Source organism: Oncorhynchus kisutch, linkage group LG28, assembly GCF_002021735.2.
Source record: "Oncorhynchus kisutch isolate 150728-3 linkage group LG28, Okis_V2, whole genome shotgun sequence".
NCBI lineage: Eukaryota > Metazoa > Chordata > Actinopteri > Salmoniformes > Salmonidae > Oncorhynchus > Oncorhynchus kisutch.
In genome coordinates, this window is record NC_034201.2 from 13,977,306 (window position 1) to 14,004,638 (window position 27,333).

The 27,333-nt window shown below is 42.4% G+C and overlaps 1 protein-coding gene across 1 annotated transcript; it reads right to left on the bottom strand.

Moving 5' to 3' along the window:
• Window positions 1-369: 369 nt before the first annotated feature.
• On the bottom strand, window positions 370-25,616 carry LOC109873001 (glycine receptor subunit alpha-4). Its single transcript, XM_020464455.2, has 10 exons — window positions 25,336-25,616; window positions 24,305-24,432; window positions 23,337-23,404; window positions 23,020-23,243; window positions 22,727-22,809; window positions 22,382-22,519; window positions 21,680-21,894; window positions 20,803-20,961; window positions 3,070-3,180; window positions 370-1,522 (listed from the first exon to the last, which is right to left on the bottom strand). Exons 1-10 carry the CDS (start codon window positions 25,392-25,394, stop codon window positions 1,253-1,255), a joined length of 1,455 nt encoding a protein of 484 aa, XP_020320044.1. The 5' UTR covers window positions 25,395-25,616; the 3' UTR covers window positions 370-1,252.
• Between the last annotated feature and the right edge of the window lie 1,717 nt (window positions 25,617-27,333).

Here is a 27,333-nt window from a genome sequence, read left to right on the forward strand (position 1 = left end):
GAGCGACTGATCTATAACTCACATTTCTGTGAAATTTGGTCGGGTTGCCCAAAAAGATACATTGCAGCATTAAATGTGTAGTGAGGCTTGGGGATGATACCTTCGCCCGAATTGACTTTCAATGGTGCGAAGCAAATGCTACGTAGTCATCTTGCTTGGGGGCAGAATGTTTAGTTAAATAGCTCTGAAGGAAAACAAACTAGATAATGCCTATGTATTATTCAGTGTTTCTAATGGAATAGTTGTGGATTTTACATTGACTCGGGAAGATGTACTCTTCATCCTGAACTTTCATTCCGCTCTTATGTATGTTTTCATTCACTGACTTATAAATAAATACTTCCTCAATGGAAGCAAGCTTAGAAACATTGAGACATCTGCATGAATTTGTAGTGGTGACAACAGCCATGGTTTTATATTTAAACAAATTATTCATTTTCACACTAGCCATTGACATTGGAAAAAAAACATCCAAGACGAGGTGCATAAAGAAAAGAAAGACAATTAACGAAGAACATCGTCTAACTAGACAATTCAAAATGTCCAGCATTCACTTCTGTTGATTCATGTACCAATAGTACTGTCCCATTTCATAGTATTCCATATTAGGTTGAAATCATTTGAAGGGATTTATTAACAATTTGCCAATACTGTAATGTGGCAGAAACGAGTACAAAATACAATTCCGGGGAGGGGAATCCAACATTTCCATGCAGTCCTGCCTCAATATCTGGGCTTGTGTTTGCTCCATGAGTGACATTAAAAGTATCCATAGTACAAGGACTACAATATTTGTGCTAATTAGTGCATTCCATTGGAATTGTAAAAAATAGAAAGTTAAAGGGGCAATATGCGTTTGGCACATATTTTTGGCCTTAATTTAGATATACTCATTTGATTCTTAAAGCACTAGCCTAAAAAAACATTCTTAAGTTTATCATGGAGGGTCATTAACTGCATCCATAGCGGTCTACACATTTGAGTGGTTATATCTCTCCAGCCTAATCCCATGGTTGTTTACCAAATCAGTGGCGGGGTGGAAACTGCAGATTGCCCCCTTAAGGATGACACTTGGACTACATCAGGTTTGCTAACTTTAGTGAAAAAATGAATGGAACTGGACATGCAGTCAATTATTTTTCCATTGGCACAATGAATGGATTTGACATTGTCTGTAAAAGTGTTCTGTGGAAGACTAGGTTCAACTCCGTATTGGTTTTTAGTGCTGTAATTCAGTCCTCGTGTTGGTTTGTCACAGAGTAGCTCGGATGGCTTCATTCCGCAGCACTTTGTAGGTGAGCCAATAGAAAACATTGAAGCAGAGAAAACTCAGAGGGAACACAGCCCTAGATATGGTGTCGATCCTTTTTGCCCGATCTACAAACTGCCTGCGGATGTCATACAGTGGGAACCCATGAGGTAAGGCCTGAAAGATCGGGGCGTCCATCTCTGGTGGTGCATCGCCTGCTACTCCATAACTATGGAGAAAATAGGCTTGGCTCTGCTCCACCAGCTCCTGCTCCTAAGAAAGAACAAAAGGAAAAGGGCCAAATGTCTGTCACCTCAGTCATAACCTGCAATATTTTCTCCACATTACTTGCTGCATACTGGATTATGATTAAACTCTTGCAAAGTCAACAAGGCCTTTGTAAGAATTGGATTTTGTGATAAATACATTTCACGAGGTTAAACAGACAACCTTAACACTAAGTGAGATCTACAGAGCCTTCAAAGTATTCACACCCCTTAACTTTTTCCACAATTAAAGTGTGATAGAAAAAAAATATTTAATTGCAATTGTCAACACAATACTCTGAAATTGGAAGATTTTTATTTTATTTTTAATTAATGGAAAATAAAATGTCTTAGATAAATATTCAACTTCACTGAGTCAATACATGTTAGAATAACTTGTGGCTGCGAATACAGCTGTGAGTTTCTCTAGGTAAGTCTAAGGGCTTTGCTCATTGGGATTGTAAAATTTTTCAAGTTAGTTGTTTTTTCAAGTTAGTTGCTAGACAGCCACTTAATTCTTGCCATAGATTTTCAAACCTAAACTTTATAAACTAGGCTAGTCAGAACCAGTCAACATTCAATGATTTTTCCTGTGCTTCTCTATTCCATTTATTTGTTTAAAAATAACTCCCTAGTCCTTGCTAAAGAAAAGTATACCCGTAACATAATGCAGCCACCACCATGTTTGAAAATATGAAGAGTGTTACTCAGTGTTGTTGGATTTGCCCCATACGCAATTCTTGCTATTCAGGACACAAAGTACATTTTCAGTTTTACTTTAGTGCCTTATCGCAAACAGGATGCTTGTCCTGGAATATTTTTATACTGTACAGGCTTTCTTTTCACTCTATTTATGTTAGTATTGTGGAGTAACTACAATGTTGTTGACCCATCCTCAGTTATCTCCTATCACAGCCATTAAACTGTTAAAATCACCATTGGCCTTATGATTAAATCCCCGAAGGAAGGGCACCTGTATCTTTGTAGTGACTGGGTGTATTGATACAGCATCCAAAGTGTAATTAATAACTTCACCATACTCAAAGGGATATTCAATGTCTGCTTTTTTCTTTACCCATCTACCAAAAGGTGCTCTTTTTGCGAACCATTGAAAAACCTCCCTGGTCTTAGTGGTTGACTCTGTGCTTGAAATGCATTGCTTGACTGCAGGACCTTACAGATAAGTGTTTTTGTGGGGTACAGAGATGGGGTAGTCATTGAGCCCATGCAACTTGTGACTTAAGCACATTTGTACTCCTGAATTTATTTAAGCTAGCCGCAAGGGTTGAATACTTATTGACTCAAGACATTTCAGCTTTTCATTTATTAATTTGTAAACATTTCTTAACAATTCCACTTTGATATTATGGGGTATTGTGTGTAGATCAGTGACACAATCTCAATTTAACCTCAGGCTGTAACACAATGTGGAAAAAGTCAACGGGTGTCAATACTTTCTGAAGGCACTACCATTTTGTTTTTCTAAGTGAACAAACAGTGGAATACCCTATTAAACTAAACTCCAGTCAGCATGAGAAATGTAGGAGTTTTTACCCTGGCACAGACGCTGCATTGCTGAGGGCCAGGCAGGGTCCCCTGGGAGGAGTTGTTGCCTGGCAAGTTGTTACCTTTCACTTGGCTGCTCTCCCCACTTCCACTTCTCTGCTAATAAACCCAGAGCAACATGGAGGTCTATCAGGCATACATGAATACTGTGATTCAATCTAAACAACATGCAATGACACATTACTGATTTACATTCATTTTTCAAATGTACATTTAATAAAGTTGTAATAACATGTAACTGGTGGTATTTGCGGTCTGTAATTACAGAGGTGTAACAACAAATGCTTGTTACCATGCTTGTTACAAATCTGCAAGTTTCTACTAAATTCACCTATTTAGTGTTTAGTTTCTTCCCTGCTCCATCGGATTTAGTGATAACTGTCACAAGGACTATAATCTCTTGTGCACTGGGTGTCTGAGATTAAAGATTGGAGGCTCAATAGGCTCCAATTACCTACCCATGAATGTGCACTCTTCAACATTTTTGCTAGCACTTGCCACAAAAAAGTACCATCTGGGTTGACCTGGTTAAATTTACAATTACAGATCAGACATAGGTTCACCTTACCGACTAGGGTCTACCATACAAGTGTCATCCCAGATTATTTATTTACAGTTGAAGTTGGAAGTTTACATATACTTAGGTTGGAGTCATTAAAACTCGTTTTTCAACCACTCCACAAATTTCCTGTTAACAAACTATAGTTTTGGCAAGTTGGTTAGGACATCTACTTTGTGCATGACACACATTTTTCCAACAATTGTTTACAGACAGATTATTTCACTTATAATTCACTGTATCACAATTCCAGTGGGTCAGAAGTTTACATACACTAAGTTGACTGTGCCTTTAAACAGCTTGGAAAATTCAAGAAAATTATGTTATGGCTTCAGAAGCTTCTGAAGGCCGTCATTTAAAATAAGAATGTGTTCTTAACTGACTTGCCTGGTTAAATAAAGGTCAAATTAAATAAAAAAATTGGCAAATTGACATAATTTGAGTAAATTGGAGGTGTACCTGTGGATGTATTTCAAGGCCTACCTTCAAACTCAGTGCCTCTTTGCTTGACATCATGGGAAAATCAAAAGAAATCAGCCTAGACCTCAGGAAAAAATTGCAGACCTCCATTAGTCTGGATGATCCTTGGGAGCAATTTCCAAACACCTGAAGGTACCATATTCATCTATACAAACACTAGTATGGAAGTATAAACAGCATGGGACCACGCAGCGATCATACCACTCAGGAAGGAGACGCGTTCGGTCTCCTAGAGAATAATGTACTTTGGTGCAAAAAGTGCAAATCAATCCCAGAACAACAGCAAAGGACCTTGTGAAGATGCTGGAGGAAACAGGTACAAAAGTATGTATATCCACAGTAAAACGAGTCCTATATCGTCATAACCTGAAAGACCACTGCTCCAAAACCTCCATAAAAAGCCAGACTACGGTTTGCAACTGCACATGGGGACAAAGATCGTACTTCTTGGAGAAATGTCCTCTGGTCTGATGAAACAAAAATAGAACGGTTTGGCCATAATGACCATTGTTATGTTTGGAGGAAAAAGGGGGAGGCTTGCAAGCCGAAGAACACCATCCCAACCGTGAAGCACAGGGGTGGCAGCATCATGTTGTGTGGGTGCTTTGCTGCAGGGGGACTGGTGCACTTCACAAAATAGATGGCACCATGAGGCAGGAAAATGATGTGGATATGTTGAAGCAACATCTCAAGACATCAGTCAGGAAGTGAAAGCTTGGTCGCAAATGGGTCTTCCAAATGGACAATGACCCCAAGCATACTTCCAAAGTTGTGGCAAAATGGCTTAAGGACAACAAAGTCAAGGTATTGGAGTGGCCATCACAAAGCCCTGACCTCAATCTTACAGATATTTGTGGGCAGAACTGAAAAAGCGTGTGCGAGCAAGGAGGCCTACAAACCTGACTCAGTTACACCAGCTCTGTCAGAAGTAGTGAGTTGGGAATGAGTTGGGAATTCACCCAAATCATTGTGGGAAGCTTGTGGAAGGCTACCCGATACATTTGACCAACGTTAAACCATTTAAAGGCAATGCTAGCAAATACTAATTGAGTGTATGTAAACTTCTGACCCATTGGGAATGTGATGAAAGAAATAAAAGCTGAAATAAATCATTCTCTCTACTATTATTCTGATATTTCACATTCTTAAAATATATTGGTGATCCTAACTGACCTAAGACAGGGAATTTTACTAGGATTAAATGTCAGGAATTGTGAAAAACTGAGTTTAAATGTATTTGGCTAAGGTTAATGTAAACTTCTGACTTCAACTGTATATTTTAATAGAACTTGTGTACATTACCCATTATGACAACCTGAACCTCCTTGCCATCCAAGTGAGAGGATAAATCCATAAGTACAATGTAACTTCTAGGTGTGATACAGGATTTAGCTGTTTACAATGAAGTGTATTTTGAGGTGAACTTACATAGTACATTACCCATCCTGACAACCTGGTCCTCATTTTAAGGCTTCCGGAAGCACCATCCAAGTGGGAGGATAAGCACACTAGTACACCAGAATGCATGTAATATCTGTAAGTCCAATGCAATTACTAGGTGCTACACAGGATTTAGGTAGTTAAAATTTAGAGTATGTTGGGGGGTACTTGTAATTAATGTGTACTTATATTGTACGTTACCCATCCTGGCCCTCATTTTAAAGCTTCTGGAAACCCCATCAACGTGAGAAAATAAACACAAGTACACTACAGAGTACATGCAATATCTGCATAAGTACAATGTAATTACTAGGTGTTACACAGGATTTAGCTAGTTAAAATGAAGGGTATCTTGATACTTGTAATAATACTTGTACTTGTACTTGTAATAATTGTGTACCTACAAAGTACGTTACTCATTCTGACAATCTAGTTGTGAGAAAATAAACACACTAATAGACCACAGACTACATATCTGTAATGATTACATGGTTGTTGATAGTTCTTACACGGGATGTAGCTATTTAAAGTGATGTGTAACTGTACCTATAAGCAATTTCTATATAATTACTTATTACCAAGTGAAAATACCTACCAAAGAGCTTCTACTTCAGTCAGCTTTATTGCAAAATACCCTTACAATTTTTAAAAACCTTTTGTGAAGGAATTGTGCAGGTGTCCTGCAGGAATCCTGTAGAATTGACAAAATCGTGCAGTGGTATGACTGGTCCTGCAGAAATGTTGAACATTCTGCACAAACATGACAATTCCTGCAAGAATCCTGCAGTACCAAAACCTGCAGGATATGGCAATTCCCGCAGGACCAAGTAAATCCCAGCACGAATCCTGGCAAACCGCCCTTAGAAAAAAAGATTACAGTCAGAGTGCAGTATAACTGCAGTATGTTGCAAATACTGCGTAAAGTTTTTTTTGCTGCAGTACTTTAACAGTGTAACTTCAGTTACGGTGCAGTATAACTGCAGTTATTATGCAATTACTGCATCCAAAATATCATAGTTGACTGCAGTTACTGCACTTTTACTGCAGTTTTAAAATTGCAATCTTTTTTTGTAAGGGTGAATCCTGCAGGATTTTGATATTCCTGCAGGGTTTATGGCGGCGCACAATTGGCCTAGGGTCATCCTGGTTCGGGGAGGGCGGCGCACAATTGGCCCAGCGTCGTCCGGGTTAGGGGAGGGTTTGGCTGGGGTAGGCTGTCATTGTAAGATAAGAATTGGTTCTTAACTGACTTGCCTAGTTAAATAAAGGTTAAATAAAATTTAAAAAATTCAATGGCAATTCCTGAAGGACCAATTCCAGAACGAATCCTGCAGGATTTTGATATTCGGTAAGGCCATATCAGATAGTCAAACTACTGGAGGAGATAAAGTGTGTGTGTGGTGGTGAGTGCACATCATTTTGTATATAGCTAGCTAGTTTTTGATTACCCAAAAATGTGTTTTAAACTTTCCTTTACAATCTACAACAAGAAGATGCAGGGTCATGTGACATCTTGGTCACCATAACAACAGTTGAGGAAATGGCTGCCAGGAAGTTTAGCTAGCTAGTTCAAGTACTGCTAATATAACTTTTCTTTTTTTTAACAGGTAAAGAGTTAGAGAAACATACTAAAACTGCAACAAATGCCTATATAAACATGTTAGGGTTCGCGTAGTTATTTTTGAATGTTGTTTGAGGAATATTTTATGAGTAAAATAGCTATCTTAGCTAGCATGTGCTCTACATAGTGTTGACAAAACAAAACATTTAACTTTTGCTTCCATGGAAAGTGACAAATGAGGTTTGATATCCCCCTGCTCTGTCTCTTTAGTACTGTTGTCACAAGTTAAGCTATAATGTTTCATTGCTTATTGGCTTGCACTTGACGACGGTAACCAAGTCACAAGACTGATCATGACATAGGAAGTGATTGAATTTAAGTGGTAAAGGGGGGTTAAAAGCATTGTTTAAAACAATGTTCCAAATTGCATACTTGCGTTTTCCCGTTCTTTCAAGGGTGATCTTCCAAGAACACCTGAGAGATCATACCGTCTAGTATAGGAGAACACAGAGCGCTTAAAACGTACTTCGACATGATCTCTAACCTAAATAGGAAACTGCATCATCATGCAGCCGACACCAACAAAGCTAGCTTTTATGCTAGCTAGCTACATCTGTTTACATTGTAGCAACTAGTGCTAGCAATTCAGTGAACAACTATCCCAGAATGGAAATATTGAACATGAATAACAAGTAACAGAATCGAATTTCTCTGTACCTGTTAGTGAATTAAGCTGACACCAACCAGAATAATTTTAGGTTGTGTCCTCTTCTCACAAATTGCTTGGTCTGCTGCTACATCATTATTTTCTACGGCTACATTATTGTGGACGTATGACAGGTAATCTTTCAAATCAAATCAAACTTTATTAGTCACATGCGCCGAATAGACCTTACCGTGAAATGCTTACTTACAAGCCCTTAACCAAAAGTGCAGTTCAAGAAAGAGTTAAGAAAATATTTACCAAATAAACTAAAGCAAAAAACAATAAAAAAGTAACAACAAAATAATAACAAGGCTATATACAGGGGGTACCGGGTCAATGTGCGGGGGTACAGGTTAGTCCAGGTCATTTGTACATGTAGGTAGCGGTGAAGTGACTATGCATAGATAATAAACAGCAAGTAGCAGCAATGTACAAAACAAATGGAGGGGGGTGGGAGGTCAATGTAAATAATCTGGTGGCCATTTGATTAATTGTTCAGCAGTCTTATGGCTTGGGGGTAGAAGCTGTTATGGAGCCTTTTGGTCCTAGACTTGGCTCTCCGGTACCGCTTGTCGTGCGGTCGCAGAGAAAACAGTCTGTGACTTCTGTGACTGGAGTCTGACAATTTTTTGGGCCTTCCTCTGACACCGCCTAGTATATAGGTCCTGGATGGCAGGAAGCTTGGCCTCAGTGATATACTGGGCCGGATGCAGTAGCACCTTACGGTCAGATGCCGAGCAGTTGTCATACCAGGCGGTGATGCAACCGGTCAGGATGCTCTCGATGGTGCAGCGGTATAACTTTTAGAGGATCTGGGGACCCATGCCAAACCTTTTCAGTCTCCTGAGGGGGAAAAGGTTTTGTCGTGCCTTCTTCACGACTGTCTTGGTGTGTTTGGACCCTGAGCCCCTAACTCTTGACCCGCTCCACTACAGCTCTGTCAATGTTAATTGGGGCCTGTTCGGCCCGCCTTTTCCTGTAGTCCACGATCAGCTCCTTTGTCTTGCTCAATTTGAGGGAGAGGTTGTTGTCCTGGCACCACACTGCCAGGTCTCTGACCTCCTCACTATAGGCTGTCTCATCGTTGTCGGTGATCAGTCCTACCACTGTTGTGTCGTCAGCAAACTTAATGATGGTGTTGGAGTCATGCATGATCACGTGGGTGAACAGGAAGTACAGGAGGGGACTAAGCACACACCCCTGTGGGGCCCCAGTGTTGAGGATGAGCGTAGCAGACGTGTTGTTGCCTACGCCTTACTACCACACTGATGAGTCTAAACATGTAGGTATTAGACTCGGTCAGGGAGAGGTTGAAAATGTCAGTGAAGACACTTGCCAGTTGGTCTGTGCATGCTTTGAGTACACGTCCTGGTAATCGATCTGACCCCACGGCTTTGTGAATGTTGACCTGTTTAAATGTCTTGCTCACATAGGCTACCAAGAGCGTTATCTCACAGTCGTCCATAACAGCTGGTGCTCTCGTGCATGCTTCAGTGTTGCTTGTCTCTCAGCGAGCATAAAAGGCATTTGGATTCAATCTTAATCCTGTATTGACGCTTTGCTTGTTTGATGGTTACTCTGAGGGCATAGCGGGATTTCTTATAAATGTCCGGATTAGCGTCCCACTCCTTGAAAGCGGCAGCTCTAGCCTTTAGCTTGATGCGGATGTTGCCTGGAATCCATGGCTTCTGGTTAGGATATGTATGTATGGTCACTGTGGGGACAACGTCGTCAATGCACTTATTGATGAAGCCGATGACTGATGTGGTAAACTACTCAATACCATTTGATGAATCATGGAACACATTCCAGTCTGTGCTAGAAAAACAGTCCAGTAGCGTGGCATACACGTCATCTGACCACATCCGTATTGAGTGAGTCACTGGTACTACCTGCTTTAGTTTTTGCTTGTAGGCAGGAATCAGTAGAATATAATTATGGTCAGATTTGCCAAATGGAGGGCAGGGGAGAGCTTTGTATGCATCTCTGTGTTAGGTATGCGTAACTGGCTGTAAGGGAGTCAGGCGCAGGAGAGCAGAATTTGGGTAGCAAACGGAGCCTTTTATTTAGGCAAACAAAACACAAAACACACAGCACAAAGAACACTAAACACAATACGGGTCGACATAACCCAGCGCAACCAGTCTAACGTGCGCATACACAAAACAATAAACAATTTCACACACAGACATGGGGGGGAACAGAGGGTTAAATACATGACAAGTAATGAGGGAAATGTAAACCAGGTGTGTGGGAAAACAAGACAAAACAAATGGAAAATGAAAGGTCGATCGGCAATGGCTAGAAGACCGGTGACGTCGACCACCCGAACGCCTCCCAAACAAGGAGAGGAACCGACTTCGGCGAAATTCATGACAGTACCCCCCACCCCCCACCCCTCTTGATGCGTGTCTCCAGCAGCGCGCCGACACCGGCCTCGGGGACGACCCGAAAGGGTGAGACGCAGGGCGATCTGGATGGAGGCGGTGGAACTCCCGCAGAATTGAAGGGTCCAACACGTCCTCCACCGGAACCCAGCATCTCTCCTCCGGACCGTACCCCTCCCAGTCCACGAGGTACTGAAGGCCCCTCACCTGGCGTCTCGAAACCAGTATCGAGCGAACGGAGTACGCCGGGGCCCCCTCGATGTCCAGGGGGGGGGGCGCGGAGGAACCTCCCGCACCTCAGACTCCTGGAGCGGGCCAGCCACCACCGGCCTGAGGAGAGACACATGGAACGAGGGGTTAATACGGTAATCGGGGGGAAGCTGTAACCTGTAACTCACCTCGTTCAGTCTCCTCAGGACTTTAAATGGCCCCACAAACCGCGGACCCAGCTTCCAGCAGGGCAGGCGGAGGGGCAGATTTCGGGTCGAGAGCCAGACCCCGTCCCCCGGTGCGAACACTGAGACCTCACTGCGGTGACGGTCTGCACTGACTTTCTGGCGCAGCACGGCACGCTGAAGGTGAACATGAGCGGCGTCACATGTCTCCTCCGCACACCGGAACCAGTTGTCCACTACAGGAGCCTCGGTCTGACTCTGATGCCAAGGAGCCAGAACTGATACCCCAGTACACACTGGAAGGTGGAGAGGTTAGTGGAGGAATGGCGGAGCGAGTTCTGGGCCATCTCTGCCGAGGGCATGAACGCCGCCCACTTGCCTGGCCGGTCCTGGCAATAAGACCTCAGAAACCTAACCACATCCTGGTTAACTCTCTCCACCTGCCCGTTACTCTCGGGGTGAAAACCCGAGGTAAAGCTGATCGAGACCCCCAGACGTTCCATGAACGCCCTCCAGACCCTCGACGTGAACTGGGGACCCTGATCAGACACTATGTCCTCAGGCACCTCGTAGTGCCGGAAGACGTGCGTAAACAAGGCTTCCGCAGTCTGTAGGGCCGTAGGGTGACCTTGCAGAGGGAGGAGATGGCAGGACTTGTGGTGTTACCCTGTGAGGGAGGAAGATCCGTAAGGAAATCCACCGTCAGGTGCGACCAAGGCCGTTGTGGAATGGGTAAGGGGTGTAACTTACCTCTGGGCAGGTGCCTAGGAGTCTTACACTGGGCGCACACCGAGCAGGAGGAAACATAAACCCTCACGTCCTTAGCCAAAGTGTGCCACCAGTACTTCACACTCAGACAGCGCACCGTCCGACCGATACCTGGATGACCAGAGGAGGGTGACGTGTGGGCCCAATAGATCAGCCGGTCACAGACTGCAGACGGAACGTACAGACACTCAGCGGGACACTGGAGGGGAGTGGGCTCTGCACGTAGCGCCTGCTCAATGTCCACGTCCAGCTCCCACACAACCGGCGTTTCCAGGCAGGAGGCCGGGAGTATGGGGGTGGGATCCATGGGCCACTCCTCTGTGTCATACAGCCGGGACAGTGCGTCTGCCTTCACGTTCTGGGAACCTGGTCTGTAAGAATGGGTGAAAAAACATGCCCACCTTGCTTGGCGAGGGTTCAGTCTCCTCGCCGCCCAGATGTACTCAAGATTGCGGTGGTCAGTCCAGATGAGAAAAGGGTGTTTAGCCCCCTCAAGCCAATGACCCCACGCCTTCAAAGCCTTGACAACATCTCCCGGTCCCTCATGTCATAGTTTCGCTCCGCCGGGCTGAGCTTCCTCGAGAAGGCGGCACAGGGGCGGAGCTTCAGTGGCATACCCGAGCGCTGAGAGAGCACGGCTCCTATCCCAGCCTCAGACACGTCCACCTCCACTATGAATGCCAAAGAGGGATCCGGATGGGCCAGCATGGGAGCCGAGGTAAACAGAGCCCTCAGGTAACCAAAAGCCCTGTCCGCCTCAGCCGACCACTGCAACCGTACCGGTCCCCCCTTCAACAAATTGGCAAGGGCACTAGAACAGTATGCAGCACTCACTTCTGTCATCATGAAGTGCTTTGAGAGACTAGTCAAGGATCATATCACCTCCATCTTACCTGCCACCCTAGACCTACTTCAGTTTGCATACCACCCCAACAGGTCCACAGACGATGCAATTGCCATCACACTGCACACTGCCCTATCCCACCTGGACAAGAGGAATACCTATGTAAGAATGCTGTTCATTGACTACAGCTCAGCATTCAACACCATAGTACCCTCCAAGCTCATCAATAAGCTTGAGGCCCTGGGTCTCAACTCTGCCCTGTGCAATTGGGTCCTGGACTTTGACGGGCCGCTCCCAGGTGGTGAAGGTAGGAAACAACATCTCCACTTCGCTGATCTTCAACACTGGGGCCCCACAAGGGTGCATTCTCAGCCCCCTCCTGTACTATCTGTTCACCCATGACTGCATGGCCATGCATGCCTCCAACTCAATCATCAAGTTTGCAGACGACACAACAGAGGTGGACTTGATTAGCAACAGCAACGAGACAGCCTACAGGGAGGAGGTGAGGGCACTTGCAGCATGGTGTCAGGAAAGCAACCTCTCACTCAACGTCAACAAAACAAAGGAGATGATCGTGGACTTCAGGAAACAGGAGCACCCCCATATCCACATAGACGGGACAGCAGTGAAGGTTGAAAGTTAAGTTCCTCAGTGTACACATCACGGACAAACTGAAATGGTCCATCCACACAGACAGTGTGGTGAAAAAGGCGCAACAGTCACCTATAACCCTCACAAAGTTTTACACAATTGAGAGCATCCTGTCGGGCTGTATCACCGCCTCAACCGCAAGGCTCTCCAGAGGGTGGTGCACTCTGCCCAACACATCATCGGGGGAAAACTACCTGCACTCCATGACACCTACAGCACCTGATGTCACAGGAAGGCCAAAAAGATCATCAAGGACAACAACCACCCGAGCCACTGCCTGTTCCCCCCGCTACCATCCAGAAGTCGAGGTCAGTGCATCAGGTGCATCAAAGCTGGGACCTAGAGACTGAAAAACAACTTCTATCTCAAGGCCGTCAGACCGTTAATCAGCCATTACTAACACAGAGAGGCTGCTGCCTACAAACAGACTCGAATCATTGGCCACTTTAATAAATGGATCACTAGTTACTTAAATTAATGCCACTTTAATAATGTTTACATATCTTACATTACTCATCTCATATGTATACACTGTATTTCATACTATCTATTGCATCTTGCCTATGCCGCTCGGTCATCCATATATTTACATGTACATATTCTTATGTGTATTAGGTAGTTGGTGTGGAATTGTTAGATTACTTGTTAGATGTTAGATATTACTGCAATGTCAGAACTAGAAGCACAAGCATTTCGCTACACTCACATTAACATCTGCTAACCATGTGTATGTGACCAATAAGATTTGATTATCACCCAGCCTCACCCAACTAGAATCTGAAGTAAAATGTCTACTGTTTGCTGATGATCTGGTGCTACTGTTCCCCACCAAGAAGGGCCTACAGCAGCACTTCGATCTTCTGCACAGTTTGTCAGACCTGAGCCCTGACAGTTAATCTCCAAAAAAGGTCCAGTTGCCAGGACGACAAATACAAATTCCATCTAGACACCATTGCCCTAGAGCACACAACAAACTATAACTAAACATCACCACCACAGGTAACTTCCACAAAGCTGTGAATGATTTGAGAGAAAAGGCAAGAAGGGCCTTCTACGCAATCAAAAGGAACATCAAATTTGACATCCCAATTATGATATCTCAATCAGTTGTAGAACCCATTGCCCTTTGTGGTTTTGAGGTCTGGGGTCCGCTCACCAACCAAGAATTCACAAAATGGTACAAACACCTGCGTGTACAACACCAAATAATGCATGCAGAGCAGAATTAGGACGAAACTCAGCTATATCCAGGAAATAGAAGCTGTTAGAGTCTACAACCACCTAAAAGGAAACGATTCCCAAACCTTCCATAACAAAGCCATCACTTACAGAGAGATTAACCTAAAAAGAGTCCCCTAAGCAAGCTAGTCCTGGGGCTCTGTTCACAAACACAAACAGACCCCGCAGAGCTCCAGAACAGCAACAGAATTAGACCTAACCAAATCATGAGAAACAAAGATTATTACTTGACACATTGGAAAGAATTAACAAAAAAAAACGAGCAAACTAGAATGCTATTTGGCCCTGAACAGAGAGTACACAGTGGCAGAATACCTGACCACTGTGACTAACCCAATATTAAGGAAAGCTTTGACTATGTACAGACTCAGTGAGCATGTCTTTGCTATTGAGAGAGGCCGACAGTAGGCAGACCTGGCTCTGAAGAGAAGACCGGCTATGTGCACTCTGTCTACAAAATGAGGTGGAAACTGAGCTGTACTAACCTCCTGCCAAATGTATGACCATATTAGAGACACATATTTCCCCTCAGATTACACAGACCCACAAAGAATTCAAAAATAAATCACATTTTGACAAACTCCCATATACATTAGGTGAAATACCACAGTGTGCCATCACAGCAAGATTTGTGACCTGTTGCCACAAGAAAAGGGAACCAGTGAAGAACAAACACCAATGTAAATACAACCAATATTTATGTTTATTTATTTCCCCTTGTTACAACACTGTACATAGCCATAATAAGACATTTCAAATATCTCTATTCCTTTGAATAGATTATGTAATTTTTTTGTTTATTTCACTTTTGTTTATGACCTATTTTACTTTTTTATCAATGTAAACACGTTTCCCATGCCAATAAAGCCCTTTGAATTGAATGAAATTGAGTGAGTGAGTGGGTGGGTGGGGGGGACGTTGAGAATGAGCACTGAAAGCAGGCAGCTGAGCCACATGAGTGAGAGGAGACAGAGCAGCATATGTGTATGTTGTTTTACCAGTTGTATGTAGGCTATATAGATTGTCATTATGGAGACACCTATTTCCAACCCTTTTTCCATAAAACTAAAACTAAATGTGCATACTACCTCAATCAGCCTGACTAAGCGGTGTCTGTATGTAGCCTCACTACTTTTCTAGCCTCGCTACTGTATATAGCCTGTCTTTTTACTGTTGTTATATTTATTTACTTACCTATTGTTCACCTAATATCATTTTTGCACTATTGTTTAGAGCCTGTAAGTAAGCATTTCATTGTAAGGTCCACTACACCTGTTGTATTCGGCGCACGTGACAAATAAACTTTGACTTGATTTGGCCGTTGGTTGATGCCAATCCACCACTGCTTTCACTTTTCCAGGATCCATCTGAACATTGCCCTCAGCAATGGCATATCCCAGAAAGGTGATTGCAGAGCGGTGGTACTCACACTTTTCGGCTTTCACGAACAGTTGGTTCTCCAGGAGGCGCTGAAGGACCTGTTTGACATGAAGAACATGTTCTTGTGCAGATCGGAAAAAAAACAGGATGTCGTCAAGGTATACGAACACAAACCGGTTTAGCATGTCCGGAAGCACATCATTGACCAAAGCCTGGAAAACATGACCTGGTACTCATAATGTCCACTGGCTGTGTTGAAGGCTGTCTTCCACTCATCCCCCTCGCATATCCAAACCAGGTGGTAGGTATTTCAAAGGTCCAACTTGGAAAATATGGTGGCCCCCTGGAGAGGTTCAAACGTTGAGGAGAGGAGAGGTAGGGGGTAACGATTCTTGACAATAATGTCATTAAGTCCCCGGAAGTCAATGCACGGACGCAGGGTCTTGTCCTTCTCCACAAAGAAAAACCCTGCGCCGACAGGAGATGCAGACAGACGGCCCCAGTGGCAAGAGACTCCTCTATGTACTCTTCCATAGTTTTGGTCTCTGGTCCGGACAGAGAATACAATCGATTCCAAGGTGGTGTAGTGCCTGGGAGAAGAGCAATGGCACAATCGTAAGGGCGATGTCATGGTATTCTGTGGGGATAGCAGAGACATCCACAGTCTTGCTTACATCCAGAGGAAGGCGACTTGAGGAAGGCTGTGCTGCTTGAAGGCAGTGGGAATGGCAAAATGGGCTCCAACCCAGGATGGAGCTTGTGGTCCAATCAATCATCGGATTGTGCTTTTAAAGCCAGGAAAATCCCAAAACAACCGGAACATGGGGAGATGCAATGAGGAGGAACTGTATTGTCTCACTGTGGTTAACAGAAACCCGTAATTGAACGGGCACAGTACAGACAACAGTTATTATTCAACCTTCGTGAGCATTCCCCAATTGATAACCTAGCTCTTCCCAACTGCATAGGCTCAGGAGTATCCAACTCACCCGTTGTAGATTCCTGAGAGGGCTCTGTTGGCTTCGAATCCTCTCTGAAGAGCTAACATCGGAAACTTCCGGATTCCCTCGGAGGTGAACGTGCCAAAGCGGGTGCACAAGTGTGCCCGAGACCAGATCTCCTCTCACTCTTGCATTCCCTTAGGCATCCATCAATTTTAATGATAAGGGTGATAAGGGAGTCCAGATCCATTGGCAATTCCCAAGTAGCTAGCTCATCCTTCACCTCCTCAGATAATCCGTGCAAATAAGTATCAAAAAGAGACTGCGGGTTCCAGGTACTCTCGGCGGCCAAAGTGCGAAAATCAGTCCGCGTAGTCTGCCACACTATGGGAGTTGACGTAAGTCAAGCAGTTTACTGGCCGCCTTTCTCCCAGAAACCGGAGACTCAAATACCTTTCTCACATCTGCCATGAATTCCTCCAGATGACCACAAATGGCAGATTGTTGCTCCCAAACTGCCGTAGCCCAAGAGAGCACCCATCCCGACATTAGGGTAATAATATACGCTATCTTCGATCTGTCTGAAGAAAACAAAAATGGCTGTAGCTCAAAAATAAGCGTGCACTGAGAAAGAAAACCCTGTCAGGATTCACAGAATATCGCTCCGGAGGAGGTAAGCGGGTTTCTCAGGGAGCGGGTTTCACGGGGAGCCGGGATAGGCTGTACAAACTCACCACAGATAGGGGGAAAATACCTGGGTGATTACTGGGTGATTGGGTTTTTTCCAGAGGTGGCAGGTAGCCTCTGAGCTAACTCCCTGATTTGCTCCATAATAGCTTTTAACCCATGGTCATGGCGTTCCGTCAAGGACCTGAGCCCTTCCAAAAGGCCCTGTACCAGCTTCTCATGTCTCCTAATGGTGGCTTCCTGCAGGGGGAGAGTGTGGCGGAGCTGGTCCATGTCTGCTGGTCTGTCATGGCCAGTTCATACTATCAAGGCACAAGGCGAGACCCAGATGCAGACACAGGAGGCAGATGGTTGGAGTCTTAGAATGTTTAATAATCCAAAGGGGTAGGCAAGAGAATGGTCGTGGACAGGCAAAAAGGTTAAAACCAGATCACAGTCCAGGAGGTACAGAGTGGCAGAGAGGCTTGTGGTCAAGGCAGGCAGAATGGTCAGGCAGGCGGGTACAGAGCCCAGAAACAGGCAAGGGTCAAAACCAAGAGGACTAGAAAAAGGAGAATAGCAAAAGGAGTACAGGAAAAACATGCTGGTTGATTTGACTAAACATACAATACAAACTGGCACAGAGTGACAGGAAACACGGATAAATACACTGGGGAAAATAAGCGACACCTGGAGAGGGTGGAGTCAATCACAGGAAAAGGTGAAACAGATCAGGGCGTGACACCTGGAGCTGTCAAACGGATTTCATCAGTGGTGGAAAACGTATCTGTGAAATTCACCCAGTAAAATACTACCTGAGTAAAAATCTAAAAGTATTTGGTTTTAAATATACTTAATTATTAAAAGTAAACGTAATTGCTAAAATATAAGTATCAAAAGTAAAAGTATAAATCATTTCAAATTCTTTATATTAAATTAAGCAAACCAGACGGCACCATTTTCTTGTTTTTATTTATTTATGGATAGTCACGGGCTATTGCCGTCACTCAGACATAATTTACAAATGAAGCATGTGTGTTTAGTGAGTCCGCCAGATCAGAGGCTGTAGGGATGACCAAGGATGTTCTATTGATAAGCGCAGGATTTTGACAAATTTCCTGTCCTGCTAAGCATTTAAAATGTAACGAGTACTTTTGGGTGTCAGTGAAAATGGATGGAGTAAAAAGTACATACTTCACTACATTCCTAAAAAAGTAAAAGTTGTCAAAAATATAAATAGTAAAGTACAGATACTCTGCAAAAAACTACTTAAGTAGTACTATTACTTCAAATCAAATCAAATGTATTTATATAGCCCTTCGTACATCAGCTGATATCTCAAAGTGCTGTACAGAAACCCAGCCTAAAACCCCAAACAGCAAGCAATGCTGGTGTAGAAGCAAACTCATAAAAATGCAGCCTTCTGATTATGTAAGGCAAAATTATATATAAAACCAAATGCTCAGTATACATTCAAACACCATTGTCTACAGATCTCAAACAAATTTGACAATAGATGACTAGATCCTCATCCAAAGATGTCTTTGGTCTCAGATGACAGAAGAGATGACTCGGGAAAAGAGAAAATAGAGTTGTTAAAAGTACTTAAGTACTTTACACCACTGGATTTAATAAATAGGCTATTTTATAACTTCAGTTTATTGTTGTTGGAGACTTGTGTTATTATGCTATTATTAATGCCAATGTTTAGTAAATTAAATTGAAAGTTATTTAATTGTGATCATGGTTACAGTTCTATCGCAATTTTTGATATTATTTTTAATAGAATGCATTAGATTGAAGGTAACAGTTAGTCAGATTAGGCTACGGGTAAAGAAAACACTGGCTGTTGTTGACAAGCATAGGCCTAGTCAGTTCATATTATATAATTAAGTGATTGAAATGATGACCCCATTCCAGCAGGCTATTGGGCAATGGAAGCACTTCTTACGTCAATCTCCTTGCTATTCATGTTGAATAAATTAGTCTGTCAATTTGAACTAAGCATCTTGCCTAGGCTACTGTAGGCTATCTGACATGAGATGTAGGCCTATCAGGCGTTATCAGGCGTTATAGGCTACCTGCATCTAGCTAACCAAAGCATAGCAAAGTTAAATTACAATCATAAACCCAGATTTTAGTCAGTATGCCTAGCCTATGCCTGTGGAAATGACAAGTCAATCGTGCAAATAGGCCATTTATAGCGGTTTGTAGTCATAACATCTGGCACATAATAAGGGCACAATGGCTAGAAAATAGCGTAACATTTGTTTTTTGAAGTTTAATAAGGGCAAATTATATTTTCTCTTGCAACATATTCAAATTCCTTTATTAGTCACATTATAGCTTACAAGAATTATTATTTTGATGGAAAACCTTCTTAGGTTGTTAGAAGTTAAGTCGATATCCCTTCTTATTTCACTCGATAACGTTGTTGAAAAAGGGTTTATTGGCTAAATGTGGCAACTTCTCTCTTGCTGTGAAAAAAAAACATTTAGGCTAGCTTTCAGGGCATTTTGAGTAGTCATTGGGCTAGAAATTTTAACTAGACCGGGTAACTATGGGGCAAAACATACGAGGTTGGCTTAGATTATTGACATGTAAACTATATTTCATTTCCAATGTTTATTAAAAACATAAAAACATTTGCACAATGAGGACTTGTTGTCCCTCATGTTGTCAATGAGGTGGTCGGTTTTCAATTGGCTTACACTTATCACATGGTTTGTGCAGGCTGAAATATGATGCGTTTGGATGCTATCAGAAACTTTAATATTTGTAATGAGCATTCGTTGTTACACCCCTGTAATTACAGACTGCAATTACCACATGTTGTTATTACAGTGTAACTATGAATTATTACAATAAATTACAATACTTGTTACAATGTAACTATTACACTATAAGAAGGACTACTTGAAATGAAGTGTTACCAGAATTGTCATAATATTGTGGGCAGGCTCGCTCTGGAGCTACACACAAACTACTACCACAATTCAGTTAAATAATTCCTGACAAAAAAATGTTTTAGATCATTCTCTTTTGCGTTACTTGTTTACTTTCATATTTGTCTCATTATTTTGAGATGCAAAGGGAAACGGCAAGCTAAGCTGTTGTACAGAGCCCATATAGACAGAAGAAGAAAGAAAAGGACTTGAATTTAGCACAGGCCAGTGGATCTGTGGATCTCCCAGCATGAGATACGACAGCCAGCTGAACTGTATAGCTGCTGCATAACTGGGCTTAGATGGAATAGCAGGCGACAGCAGCCTGAGGGGGTGGGCTGCACAGGGGCTTGTACCAATGATTTATACACTAGATGACGGATAGGGGAGCACTGAGTTGAAGCCACCATGCCGCCACCTTGGCACTCCCCCATTGTTGTAAAAAAAAAACATCTTGGAAGCTATAGAAATGCATTTATTAATGTCTACATTTGTTTTTGCCAAATGTATTCTATTACAGACACCTAAATGCATACTTTTTTGTATAACTAACCTTACTGACACTCTACCACATTTAAATACTTTTTTGTCCTTGAAACATTTAATTGAAATACTGCACAATTCCATTCATTCCTATGGAGGATTGCTTTTACTGGGGAGTGCAAATATGGCTACCCAGTGTCGTCAAAGCCTCTCAATGGCCAATACATGGCATCAGCAATGCAATGTTTATATACATCATTGTACTGTACTCACAGTTCTCTGCCGCTGTTGTTCTTTGATCCTTTTCCTCAGTCTGAAGAACTCTTTGTGCTGCCGTGAAACAAAGTTTACTGCTGCATACTCCAGCAGTGCAGCAAACACAAAAAGAAGACACACAGCCATCCAGATATCAATGGCCTTCACATAAGACACCTACACAACCCACAAAATAAATTAATAATGGTTAGAATCACAACTTTAACATAGAGGTAAACAACATGGTGATGGTGCTCTTAGTATAGGAACGTTCCCACCACTGAAATAATGTGGGGGCCTCCCGAGAGGCTCAGTGGTCTAAGGCATTGCATCGCAGTGCTAGCGGTGCCACTAGAGATCCTGGGTTCGAGTCCAGGCTCTGTCACAGCCGGCTGCGATTGGGAGACCCATGGGGCGGTGCACAATTGGCCCAGTGTTATCCGGGTTAGGGGAGGGTTTGGCCGGCAGGGATGTCTTTGTTCCATCGAGCACTAGTGACTCCTGTAGTGGGCCGGGCGCAGTGCACGCTGACATGGTCGCCAGGTGCACAGTGTTTCCTCCGACACATTGGTGTGGCTGGCTTCCGGGTTGAGTGGGCTTTGTGTCAAGAAGCATTGCGGCTTGGTTGGGTTGTGTTTCGGAGGATGCACGGCTCTCGACCTTCGCCTCTCCCGGGTCTGTACGGGAGTTGCAGCGATGAGACAAGACTGTAACTACCAATTGGATACCACGAAAAAGGGGTAAAAAAATAAAATAAATAATGTGTGGATTGGGAATTACGTATAGAACTGGTAGCTTCTGAGTTAAAACATATTTTTAAATAAATGTTTATTGACTATATGTTGGTTGTCCAGACAAAACACCTGAGCAGAATACAATACAATTTCTCTCTGACCTTAGGCAGGGATGCCCTGGACCCAGAGCTTTGGGTTGTCATGGTGAGCACTGTGGTGATACCAAGGCCCACTCTAGCTGGGGCGGCATCCATGTTGATCCAGAAGGAGACCCAGGAGAGGATAACGGTTAGCAGGCTGGGGATATACATCTGGATCAGGTAGTAGCCCATCTGTCTCTCCAGGTGGAACTTTACTTCAATGCAGGCAAATTTACCTGCCAGCATACCAGATGGTTGGAGATGACATTTTTTGTTTTATATTTATTTCACCTTTATTTAACGAGGTAGGCCAGTTGAGAACAAGTTCTCATTTACAACTGCGACCTGTGACACTATCATAAGGATTGGACCCTTTAAAAAAAATGTTTTGCCTAAAATGACATACCCATATCTAACTGCCTGTAGCTCAGGACCTAAAGCAAGGATATGCATTCTCTTCTCCATTTGAAAGCAAACACTTTTACGTTTGTGGAAATGTGAAATTCATGTAGGAGAATATAACACATTAGATCCCCCCCCATCTTTGAAATGCAAGTGAAAGGCCAAAATGTATGTCTGTCCTGGAAATGTTCTTGTTACTTACAACCTCATGCTAATCACATTAGCCTACGTTAGCTCAAACGTCCTGCGCGGGGACACCGATCCTGTAGAGGTTTTAAGCAAAGTGTGGCAATAGCATAGCATTGGGAGTCCAGAATCTACCTGTGTTGTAGTGCTTGGTGCAGTAGCCCAAGTCTTTCTCCTCCTTCAACACAAACTGAGGAAGCATCAGGTCATCAGCCACCTGGACAGGACCAATGTCCAGCCACTGGAAACACAGGTCATTCATGGTGTAGCCAACTAGAGCACAGAGGAGAAGAAGGGAGAACATGGGTTTCTTTTATTCATGGTATAGCCAGCGACAGAGAGAGTTTATTTATAAAGTTGTCAACAGCAAAAGCCTGTCTAGTCAAGTGTAGAGAATAGAGTAGAGGGGAAAAAGAGGCATCAGGGAGTGAAACTAGCCAAGTGCAAAGAATAGATAAAAAGAGGGAAAAGAAAACTCACAGCTTTCCAGCTGCATAGAGCACGTCTGAATGTCCATGGGGAAATTCATCAGATCCATGGGGCAGGACAGGATCAGAGTTAACCTGGCTCACAGAACCAGAAGCACATAGTGAGAAGATGAATCGAAGACAGGTATGGGGAGCTTTGTACAATCTAACGTTACCTGTGGCTTCAAATTGAGTGTATAAAGTCAAAGATTTGAACTTTTGCTAATTATTGTCACTGATCACGTTATAACATTTTATTATTATCTATCATTATGAGGAGACTACTGTTTTAGAGACACCGGTCACCTGATACTGTAGAGGACATTTCCATCTTGGAATATCCGCAGCAGTTTGTTGTCTGTGGTGACTTCGTGAAAGTTTGCCCCCTTTTCATTGGCAAAGAAAAGGTCAGGTTTCCAGATGGAGTCCAACATGGAAGGATCCAGGTCCAGAGAGTCATCCGGGTACTCCTTATAGGCCAGTCGCGGGTCATTCCATTGTTGACGTAGAAACACATTGAGACGATAATCCTATGGTAGTTATTGTATAAAAGAGACTATTAAATGGAGCGAACAGCCACTGTTTGGATGAAAGGTGGATGGCGATAGTGAAAAGACCCTCACCATTGTGGTTTCTGTGATGGATCCAAAGCTGTTGATGAAGAGGTTAATGGTGACATTCACAGGAGGACCTGAAAAATCGTCCATAACAAACTCAGCCATTCATATGTAATATATCTGTAATTGAAATATAAATTCCATGTTTCACTTTATGCTGCTTTCTGAAACAGGCAATGTTCTTAGCTTCAGATGTACAGTAAAATGCATTACTTGTACATGTTCATTCATACTTGTTTATTATCTCACTGAAAAGATGCAGCATCTGTGGTAAACACAAACTGATCAGAAAACGTTTTCAGGTCTACAGTATCTAAATTGCAATGACATGAGGATTGTATTGTCTACCATTGCATAATGGAATAACAGCTTACATTCATATTGTGGCAAGTTGTCTTGTATTAGATTGAGTTATCACAAACAGACAGAATAAAATGGTGTTGTCATTTCCAATACACTCCCATTAGTATATTGTATCTCTCAACTACTGACATCCTACATTTTTCATAATATAATTTCCTAAGAGGGTATAATTTATTAATTCTACTTGAGTTACATTAGTGTATTTATAGACATCAGCAGGGAGTTACCCTGCAAGGCATGTACTGGCATATTTCAGTGATGTGGAGCAAGCATGAAATATATATGACGAGATGTGACCCCTGAGAAATGAAGAGGAAGTATGTCAGAGGGAATCTGCTGGCTTCGCTGGCTGTGAAGAAACAAAATAAACTAGGCCTGTGGGTGAACATGCATTCAAAATGACACTTCTAACCAAAAACAAACACTCTTTAGTTATTCTGGGTTCAAGTACCACAATAAATAGAAAGTGGAAATCTTTCTGATTTATGTCACATTGTGTCTTAGATTTATTCTGTAAAACTACTGTACTATACCCACCTGTTTAGGGTGTACTATACGGTAATGTGTATTACTGTACTGTGCAATCTACTGTACTATGTATTGCAATATACCTTTGAAGTTGGGTCTAATGCGGGCGTCATACCCAGATGTCCTTCCCATAAGTTTATCCAGAAAGTCAGATGGGGAAGGGGCCTTCCCTACCCTGCTAGGTAGCTTAATCTCCTTACAGGACCCAGGCCTGCCAGAGGGGAGGAGGAAACCGTAAGAGGAAAAGCAAGAGTGCTATTATCTGGAACTGATGGGCAACTACTGCTTCAGATGATGGCCATGATAAAGGGATTTGAGTCATACAGGTGAAGGTGAGGAGTTACACTCTGTATCTCAAGTGATTTTCTCCTCAAATATTTCTCAGAAAACACAAGGAAATAAGATATGCTCTTTTGTATTTGCCATCTTTTTGTGATGAACCACATGCACTAAAGTAAAGTCATTTTTGGTAATACAATTGTAATATTCATATAATTACAATTAAAAGGATGCTAGTTCAGTGGGAGTTTATATATTATATTGAAATTAGAAACACGCAGGTCATGTAGCTTGCCCCTCCCTCTATGTAGACTGTTGTATATCTCATCCAATGGACAACATCCTCCAACATCCAACAACATCCTCCTCTCCACTGTGTCTTTCTCAACATTCCAAGTCGTCTCTTTCCGTCTCTCAGCGGTTTACAAATCCTAGTTGTTGGTCATTCCTTTTACAAAATGCAATGTAAAACATGCTTAGCTCGTCACCTCAATAAAATAGATATGTTACATGTGTTCCTTAGGTACATTTAAATAACATGAACCTTTCAAATAACTATATTTCTCTGTAGGTAATTAGCCTGATTTTCATATAATTGGCAAAACATTGTAAATTCCCTATGGTTCAACAACTTCTCTCACTTCAAAAGTAGCTGATCTATATTTCTTCATTTTATTACACATTATAAATGTACACTGAAACAACATATTTCGGGTTTTTTTGTCTCCTCCCCAATTTGACTCAAAACAGCCAGAGGCATAGGCTATAATAAAACAATAATAAGTACCTAAAGGCTTAGTAAGCCTAAGGTCAAGACAATAATTAGATGTCTTACCTGCCTTGTAGAAAGCAGACAGACGAGACCCATACCATCCATGGGACCAGTGAAAGCATTCTCTGCTTACAGCAATACACATCAAATAAAGGACAATTTTATGAAGTATTCAGAGGCATATAACTCAGTGAAGAGTCTGTGAACCTATGCAGAGAACCATGGTATTGCTCCGCTACCCAGACAAATCCTTATGGAGCCCTCTGACCCTCCCGCTCTCTGCAGGTGTAACATCCAAGATGATGCTTGTCTATAACTCAAGGTCTGGGGAAGTTTTGCTATATGAGAGTTTGTGTGGAAGAACACAAGCTTTATCTCTTTTTCATGGCCACATGCATGCTGCAGGAATTACGTCAGGAATATTTAAAGAGACAGCAGCATTTTAGACTCTCTTTTCAGTGCACTTTTTGGGCCCAAAATACCTTGAGATTTCATCTAATGATGGCTTTAGACTTTGAGCACAGTTTGGATCCACACTCTTATGATGACTCTTATGATTCCTCCCCACAAATAAAAACACATTCATAACAGAGAACGTGGACATACATTCCCCAAATATATAGGTATAGATACTTCAATTATTAAAATAGTAATTCATTTCAATAATTATTAAGTAAATAAATACTAATTGGTAAAAAGGACTTTGATTTTGAAGTCTAGCATGAGAAGAGGGGCACTCAAGGCAGTCAAATGCAATAATCAAGGTTAAAGGAAATGACTTTCAAGGAGTCAAATAAAAAAGGGTAAAAGGGGAAGATATTTAGCATATTTATTTCTTATGATAAATGTTAGTTGTCTCAACTAGTTAATTAAACTCTCCCTCGAAGGGTTACATTTTCTGTTCACAGGTTAATCACTTCAGTATCTTTGAACACCTAGATAAATTAGAACACCTATGTAGTAACCCCCCCCCCCAAAAAAAAAATATATATATATATATATATATTAAAAATAAAGGCACTTCCCTTTTACCATAAGAAGGGATTGTGTGACACGGACAAGGAGTAATTAAAGTTAATGAACACCATTCCAACTAGGAAGAAACGAATGGGTTGGGGACTGTGTAAACACATAAGGTCGTTAACCTAGCATTGAACCTACAGAAAATTAGCTCTGGGGTTTTTAGATAAGACAGTGAGTGCATTCCTAGGTTTTCTGTTAATTAGAACTGTCAGCTCAGTGGTGATCGATAATGTTGAGGGGTCAAAAGTTACCTGGGAGTGTGTTAGTAAGTTAGAATGAACTTTTCACCTCACTTTGTCCCGGTCGAGAGGAGGGGATTCTGTAAAAGCAATGAAATGATGTCACGATCTATATATAAACTGTTGCTCGTGGTTAAGTAGCAGCGCGCTCTGAGAATAAATTCTGTTACCTATTATTGAAAGACTGGTCTGCGTCTATTTTATGCAAACAAGAATCTTACAAATTCTCATAAAATAGATTAAGGGTTTTCAATTAATGAAAGCACATTGGCATAATTAAATTACAGTAACAGAGGCCGCAATACATTTCACACAGTTTAAAAAAACAGTAATTATGCCTACGACTACCTTAGCAACAGGGATGTTATCTGCACATGTTGTCATAAGACCTTTCCCTCAGATCTGTAAGACCTTTCCCACCTTCCCACAAGAAGGTCTTTAAGAGCCAAAGTGTCAGCAGATGGGGAAAAATCATTACAATCATGAAGTAAGTTTTCTGCATGTAAAACCATTTCCAGTCCCATAGTGGTTAAGTAGGCCGGCCTTAATTTTAATGTGGCAGCCTTCTTTAGATCATAACGTATTCTGCAGAGCATACTGCAGACCTACTTTTCCAGTGAGTGGTTCTGTATGCTATAACCCGCACAGGTCAGGTACTCTCTGAGCAGGACTGCCTGTTCAGAGCCACTCCAAGGAGAGCCATGGCACTTTTACCAAGCCAGGAACAGTCTGTAGGAGCAGTGCAGGCAGGTTAGTAGTGATGGTTGAAATTTGGGAATGGCTCTTTTGATTAACTAAA